The sequence below is a fragment of the Cynara cardunculus genome, unplaced genomic scaffold (genome assembly GCF_001531365.2).
Source record: "Cynara cardunculus var. scolymus isolate 2C unplaced genomic scaffold, CcrdV1 Un_Scaffold_2015, whole genome shotgun sequence".
Classification (NCBI taxonomy): Eukaryota; Viridiplantae; Streptophyta; class Magnoliopsida; order Asterales; family Asteraceae; genus Cynara; species Cynara cardunculus.
Genome location: NW_020200948.1, coordinates 32,982 through 41,573, shown reverse-complemented (window position 1 = coordinate 41,573; position 8,592 = coordinate 32,982). Strand labels below are relative to the sequence as shown.

Below are 8,592 nucleotides of genomic sequence, written 5' to 3'. Positions count from 1 at the left end.
AATAAAAAGATAAAAAGCAAAAAAAATGAAATGATTGCATAAGGTTAAGGGTGTCATTAGTATATTAACCTTCCTCATAACTAAATTTGAAGCGAAACGAATTATGCCAAAGTAAACAATTATTCTATTATCTTTTATTTAAAATCCATATTTATATATTCTTTATCCAAGTTTTTGCTTATTTTTGTTTTCCAAGGTTTTCCCCAATCTCACCTCTATACATATACATATACATATACATATACATATACATATACATAAAGATAGGTTGAGTTTATGATGAGAACAAAACCTTTATACACGTTCAACTACTTTTATTTATCATTTTTTATTTATCTTAATGATCAAAATTTTAACAAATTCATACATATAAAAGTAATTAAATGTACGTAAGCTTCTATGAAAATGACTTAAATAAAAACAAATGAATGTAACTAAACTCATCCAAAGTTCAAAAGCTGCAAAGTGTTCCATCGTTCTCATCATAAATATTTTTCTCACACCATCCCTCCCCAAAGGAGCATATTATGTGTATGCCATCAAACAAAAGAATCCAAAGCCTATTAAGCATAGAAATCAAACAGCAAGTTGCTGTTGTGTAGTGGTTATCACGTTACTCTTACACACTAAGGATTGTTCGGTTGTTTTTTTATTAAGTCCTGTATAGGTTAAGATATTTGTTGGGATTTAATTGTCTAGATGGATTGGGCTAAATAATTGTTCGGTTGTTGGTGCTAAATAAATCGTCTGAATAATATAAATTGCAACTTTACCCTCTTTTTTTTTCTTCAACCGTTTTGGATGAAACATAACTCTAAATGGTTCGTTCGATTCATGGCTAGAAAACACATCATCAAACTGCAACTTGTCATCTCCTTCATCATCGCCTTCATAACTACAAAAGACTCGAACTTTAGGGGCCACAACAAGCTTCTCCACAGTCTCATCAGCCGGAATCCCATCGAAACTTAAACTCCGGTGACTTTCAACGGAATCATTGTCACTATCACAATCGACGGTCAAAGGAGCAACAAGTATACCCAGTTTTACAGGCGAGAAGATACCAAAATCGCTGACACCTGGTCCATTAAATCCCTCAACAAAACTACTACTTTCTTCAAGTGGGATTTTCACAAAAGGCCTAAAAATGGCAGATATATCAAAATCCCTATCCTTTTCACATAATTTTCGTCTGCTAGTACATGAATGTTCTTCAACATGATAGCTTTCTATCACCATTTCTTCACCTTTCAAGGAAGGAGAAGGGAGGCAACGACGATTTCACTTTGAGAGGGTTTTCTATTTTGTTTCCAAGGGGCAGGGAGCGTGAATCATAAGGGCAAGAAATGACAAACGAGGGCTGAATGCAAACCACACCCTTTTACCAACCGACCGAATAAGCCATTATCTGTTTCATTAAGCCACAGCCGAACAACCTTGTATGACTTACCGAATAAGCCATACAGCTTATTAAGCTGCTACCAAACAGCCCTAAAGGTCTCTAATTCAAACCTGGGCAGCAACATTTCAAATTTCTTATTTCTAAAAGCATCATTAAACCACAAATACAATAAAATCAACTTTTACATTTTACAATAAAAAATTAAATTACAAAACCGATGATCAATTTAGGAACCCACCGCCAATGACTTCGTAGATCTGTGGCGCGGCCTCGGTTTCACCCCATGCCGCCCACCACCACTACCACCGCCACTTCGATGCCTACTAAATGAAGACGAACCACCACCTGCAACTCTCTTAACCGATCTCCTACGACCATTCGAATTCCCACTCCCACTCCCGAGCGCAGCTCTCGTAACCGCTTCTTTAGCAACTTCTCGTGCCTTTTGTGGATTCACTGCTTGCTTGTTTAAATACGCAAGTTTTGGAAGAAGGCTGCAAAGCGTTTTTCGTATTTGATCGTCGCTAATATTGGTTTGGATTGGATTACCCAATAGATTCAAAGCTTGCATAGAGTTATAATTAGCCACTAATTGCCCAAGTGCTTTGGTGGTTGTTATCTTGTTGAAGCTCAAATCCAAGATTATTAACTTCAAAAGCCTGTGTAGCCCTTCAACATTGCTGATTTTGTTTCCAGCAAGATATAGCTCCTTAATCAGGGTACAGTTCGATAACCCTGAAACCGTTCATACTTAAATTGATTAGATTACTCTTTCAAAAGAGCCATCTGTCAAAGAGAAAAAGGTCTCTTTGTTAGCAGCTTTATGGGACTGACAGCTTATTGTTTAGTAGTAGCTTAATGATATAGAAAGTTGCTTATTTGATAAGTTTCCGAACATGCTCCTCCTAATCAAATTATATACCCCTTTCATCTATGAAAAAATGGTCCCAAACAAAAACTTTGGAGTAAATTACGATTTTCATTCATGTGGTTTGTTAAATATTTTGATTTTTGTCCTTGTGGTTTAATGAACTGCGTTTTTCGTCCCTATGGTTCATAAGTCATTGCTATTTTCATTCTTATAATTTACAATTTATTGTTGTTTTGGTCATTGTGGTTTACAATTCTTTACCGTTTTGATCCACTATATTTAAAGGTAGGAATTAGTCTATGGATGAAAATAGCAATAAATTGTAAACCATTGGAACGAAAACCGAAATTATTAACAAACCATAGGGATGAAAATCGTAATTTACTCAAAATCTTATTAAGATAGATTAATCTATACACGCAATTGTATCAATAGAAAAACAACCAAACAATCCCTAAATCTAGTTGATGTGGGATCCATTGGAGGCTAGATGGGTCTAGATTGCCCCAAAGTGTCAAGTTCCTAAAGTGATAGACCTTTATGTCGGATACCATGTGGCGTGGAAGTCTAACGTGCCCTTCGCAAGGGCGGCTAAATTGTCCTAGACTGCAGTGGCAGAACGAGGAGCCGAGCGGATGCACCAAATAAATACGAAAACCCAGGATCGCCGGATGGTGGCGACAAGGAGCCGCCCCCTTGCGGTAGGAGGAGCTAACATTGTGTGAAGGTATTTTCATTCTTGTTATACTTCAATGTCCGTCATCAGTTTAAAAGGTATTTTCATTCTTGTTTTTACATGCAAAATTTATTACTCGAATCCCATATATCCAATAAATTCAATAAACTAAAACGTGTGTTTTTTCCTGTTTGTTTTATAAAACATATTACATATCAAGCTAAGCCCTTTTATTTTTAAAATATTCTAAAGCAGCCCTCGAACTTAAGGATGCACCTTAAAGGACCCTAAATCTTTTCCTAATAGGAGTGGATGCACGTTCAACCCCCTTCCCCAAGTGTAGATCCTCCCCCCAACGGCTACATATTGTCCCCAACGTTAGATTAGTCTCTAAAAGAGAGTTGTCCCCAACCCAACGTTGGATTAGTCGCGAAAAGAGAGCTTGAGGAGAAATGTGCCATGGGACTTGAAGCACATACAAGTATGCATAGCACTTTAGAAACTTATTTGGACTCTAATTTTGGATACAAAGATGAGTCGAGTTGCTTACCCTGCCCGATTCTGGAAACTCGGTTGTAACTTAGGTTAAGAATCCGCAATCGAGTGAGCTCTCTGAGGCCTTCAATGGCACCGATCTTGTTTCTTGAAAGATCAAGAATGTGAAGACCTTTTGGCAAGGACCCTGGTGTTATATAAACTGCAAGAACATCAACAAGTCAGAAATTAGTTTTCTTACACCAATCAATCAAAAATGAAATCCTGAATAATGGGTTGTCGACCTATTGAGTTCCCAGATAAGTTTACTGATCGGAGACTTGAAAAAGCCGAAATTGCAGGGATGACCTTTAGTCCTATACCCGAAATGTAAGCCACAGTTGAAGATGAATTTAAAGATTGTACCACCCTGTTAGCATACGCAATCTCTTCAGGAAGATTGACGTTTCTGGCTAAATGGCTCGATGCCGGCTGTTTACCATTATCGGGTGAGGGTGGAAAGGTAATTTCACTCTCTTCTTCTTCATTAGAAATTCCAAAAACAGGCTCTGCTGGGATTTCTTGAACCCATTCATCTACTCTCATCAATGGTGATCCACCAGAAAAAGCCATCCATTGATTCTGTGGCCATAAACCAGAACTTCCATGAATCACATTCCATCTATCATCTCCATTGTTGCCTTTTTCTAATTTCGTGGACTTTGATTTGGAGTTCTCGATTCTTCGATTTGGTTCGAGGGTATCCGAAGAATACCCTCCTTGTTGATTGTTAACAAAAAGCCGGCTTTGAATCCCTTTAACCGGTTCATGTAGATTTCTATGGCTCCATAAGAACAGTTTCCACCATAATCTCCTGCTTTTCGACGGCAAGATTTGACTCGAAGAACACTTTCTCAAGATCACTTTATCTGCACTACAATGACTCATTACCGAAACAGGACTAATACAACCATCACCTAGCCGCTGCAAATCTTCATAAGATTCACTAGGAAGGATTATATTCTTCAAGATGGGAACCCTTTTCGTTTCTAGATTCGAACAAGATCGTTTTAGCTTCGGAGAAGCTAAAAACGGCCGTTTTGAAGCCCCAGGATCACTTAAATGTCCATCATTTTTCATCTCGATATCTGAAGAGTTGTTATGATGATCAACAAGATTCGGGTTTTTGTACCCATCTTGTTCTTGAATCGGCATTTTACCGATGGAAACTCGGTGATTTGGATTTGAATATGAATCTTTTTCGTGTTCATCTTCACCTTCATATGCTACCTCTTCTTCTTCTTCTTCTTCTTCTTGAAGAAGTTGAGCTTTTTTTACAGGACTTTCATGGCTGACAACCTTGATATTGCAGGTTGAACTCTTGGGAATAGAGAAGGGTACATCCAAGCTGAATGTTGACTTTGACTCTGATTCTAGATCATCTGTATGTATAGGGTTCTCTAGATGTTGTAATCTCACCTGGAGAATCTTATCATCCTTCTGTTCCTAAGAACATAAACGAAATAATGAGTCAAAAACGATACTCCCCTTTTGACTTCTATGGTCAAATTACACTCACAATACAAGAAAATTGAGTTTATAGTTCGTGTACAGTATCTAGCGGGTTAATAGAATACTTTGCCCCAATACCCCGTTTTAACAAGTTTTTTTAAATTCACTTTTAAAATAAAGTGTCTTTTACATAACACTTTTAGATAGCATATTTATGACTCTTTGGTTGGTTTCTATTAGATCCTATATAGATAAAGTTAACTCTCGATATGGATTGAAACGGATTCTTTTACACATAGGAGTTAGGCTTTTAATTGGAAAAAAGTTATCTTTCCACTTACCCATTTTCTATATGATTAAGCCACCATCAAACAGCACAGCGTATAAATAAGTTTGAGAGCTGTTAACAAACAGACCCTATTATCCTCTTAGAAAGCATACATATTTTAGGTATCCTGTAAACCAAATTTTGTTGCGGTGAGTATAAAGATTGAACATCACCAACACAAAGCTATGATTAGAAACAGAAAACAAGGGTTATTCAATCATATTGGAGTGGATGATGTTTGTGGCCAAATATTTAACCAGAATCAAACAATAATATTGGAATTCAAGATATGAAATATTCTAACCTTAGTTTTCTTGTTTCTTCCTGGCGATGAAGTAAAGCAACAAAGAATCGACATAGATTTGGTTGAAAAGATATAAAAAAAACCCAGAAAAACGATATTGAAATGGGAGATTTGGAAACAGAATGGATCAAAGATTAGCCATAATCAATGGGTAATTGGGAAAGAAGAGAAAAAAGATGGTGGTCGGAGATCGAAGAAGAAGAACCTGCAGCAGGGTTCACCACCGTTACGGCGGCCAGAGTGGCGTATAGTAAAGAGCTTCCGGTGGTGGTAGACGGCGGAGGAAACAAGGAGATGGTGGTGATTAATTTAATTTTGAATTAAAGAAGTGGAAATAAGTATAAATGAGAAGGTCCGCGCATAGGACACGCTTCTCTCTCATCTGCTCGATTGGATTCGGGTTTGGATTCTCTTGTTTTAATCATCCAATTATTACTTTTTCCTAGTTATATTTTATTATATTTCTGGGTTGGTTTCACATTTTAGTCACTTTTTTATAAGGTTTTTCAAAATAGTTTTAGATCCGTAATTCTACATTTTTGCGGACCTGCATAAAAAAGGTCTTTTTTTTTTTTTTTGCAGACAGAGGTAGAAATTGTAAACTTTTTTATCTTTTAGTTGAGTTCACTGGATTTTTAAGAAACCTATACTTTTTACTGAATTTACATTTAAAAAATGTAATATAATTTAGAGAATTCTCTCTCTTTTCTCATCTCTTCGCTTAGAATCTTTTCGTAATATATATGTAGACACACAATTGAATAGGTATAAAAGATGAACAATTTCTTAGAAACATTATTATAGTTTGTGAATACATTTTAAATCTATAAAGTTTATTTAATATACTATGAATAATTACAACAACAAAACTAAATCCAACACTTATGAACAATATTTGAACCTTGTGAACGTTCCTAGAAATTTTTTAAAATTGTCTATATTGTGTGCAAATTTAATTGTGTACATGTCATTAATCATTTAAAATATTATATTAAATCTTACAGATCTCATAAATTTTGAAGTTTTCAAATATCCAAAAAGTTAATCCCTTCACAATGTCAACATATACATGTGTAAAATAACATTTTAAATCATAATTTTTGATGAAAGAAAATCATGTAAAAAATATGTTTATATTAATTCTTACAGATTTATAATATATTTGTGGCTCCTATTTGATTATCGTCTCAAGGGCTTAACCATTTAAGTATATTTTTTAACTGTTATATATATATATAGGACGTTTCAAATGCAACTAATCATATTTGTACAATCAATGCAACTAAATTAATTGAGATGTTATATCCATAAATATTAAAACAATAATCAAAATTATTTTATCAACATTTTAATTTTAGAACTTACGATCAAAGAATAATACTTTTTAAATATCTCAAATAGTTTTATGATAAAAGAAATTAAATTATATCGATAAATATCTTTAGAGAAACATGCACCCAATGAATATACATAAATCATACATGTATGCTTGTGGCCAATAGGAGAATTATTTTAGAATTGTAGACGACACCTCCAATTAGGGGTGCTCAAAAACCCGACCAACCTGATCAACCCGATCAACCCAACCTAACCCCACCCCACTTGAAATAATCCAACCCGAAGCAACCTGATGTCTAATCGAGTTGTAAAATTGTCAAACCGCAGGAATTGGGTTGATATTGAGTTACTATTATTTGAACTCAACCCAATCCGATGAATCTGATATCCATTTATTTCCTGGATTTAGTATGATTGTTGAATTTCTATTAATATATATACATTAGACAATTACACTATCAGGTATGTTTTTCATATACACATATCTTCAATCTATTTATATCTCTATATAACTCATTCATATATATGTTCAGTAACTGTGAACATATATATGTAAATTGAGAAAATTAACTGAATGTGATATACGTAAGAAATATGAATAAGTTGTATCAAATGGTTGATGATAAAAAATAAATTATAAGTAGATAAATAACATATTCAAGGTTAGAAGAATATTTTAATATACCAAAGTATCAACTCAACCAATCCGACCAACCCGTATGGGTTGGATTGGGTTAAGATTTTTCCAAACCACAAGCATTGAGTTGGGTTGTTCAAAAGTCTTCAACCCGATCAACCCAACTCATGAGCATCCCTACCTCCAATCGTAGGTTATAATGGGATATTGGGATCATCTAGATGAAATCTAAAATTATCCATTTCTAAAAAATACATATTCGGGTTCAAATCCAAGAAGAAATAAAAGTCCCTTTATGATTAGGAAGGTTTATATACGGTAATTCCGCAAAATAGATGGTCATCCTGAAATTAGTCGGCTTACATAATGAATTGGATATCTCAGTTAATTAAAAAAAACAATAACCATAAGTTATGCATATTTGATTTTGTTACTATCATCTATAAATATGAACATATGATGTTAAATAAGATATATTGAAGCTATATATCAAATTAAATGTTACATTTATTTTATAAGTGAAGATAATAACATATTTATTTATATCATTATAGAATGCAACATGTAAGTTTCTAATATAAATTTATTAATTACTACTTGATATTGTTCGGGTTGTTGTTACTAAAAAATGTTTATAATTATTTAATAAATAATATCTTTATGACATTGGAATAAATAACAAAAATATGGTAATTAGAAATATTATTATATTCACATGGGAATTGATTGTTGGAAAAAGGAAAATGATTTGGTGACCACAAAATGTTCAAATGGTAGATATGTGATGCCATTTTGCCACCAACTTTTATTTTATTTTATTTTATTTTTAAACTTATTCACTGTTTTTTTTTGTTTCAATAAATTTAATTTACATACGCAAAATGGGATGTTATAATCGTGTTTTTATTTGAGAAAAAGTTTTTGGGTCGTTTTAAATAGTTTGAATGTTATGGGATGTATTTATTTTAAAAATACTAGAAGCGTACTCGTGCAATGCAGCAAGATACATCGTGTTTTTAATATTTCATTTTATTCTTTATCTCAGTCGAT

At 33.9% G+C, this 8,592-nt stretch overlaps 1 protein-coding gene across 2 annotated transcripts; it reads right to left on the bottom strand.

The window, feature by feature from the left end:
- Positions 1-1,513: 1,513 nt before the first annotated feature.
- Positions 1,514-5,832, bottom strand: LOC112502830. Of its 2 annotated transcripts, none has more exons than XM_025106830.1 (4): positions 5,568-5,832; positions 3,729-4,929; positions 3,500-3,646; positions 1,514-2,137 (listed from the first exon to the last, which is right to left on the bottom strand). In XM_025106830.1, the coding sequence occupies exons 1-4, from the start codon at positions 5,619-5,621 to the stop codon at positions 1,629-1,631; spliced, it is 1,911 nt and encodes a 636-aa protein (XP_024962598.1). In that variant the 5' UTR covers positions 5,622-5,832; the 3' UTR covers positions 1,514-1,628. The 2 variants fall into 2 exon arrangements, with proteins under 2 accessions (XP_024962598.1, XP_024962599.1); XM_025106831.1 differs by having other exon boundaries at positions 3,729-4,923.
- Positions 5,833-8,592: the final 2,760 nt, after the last annotated feature.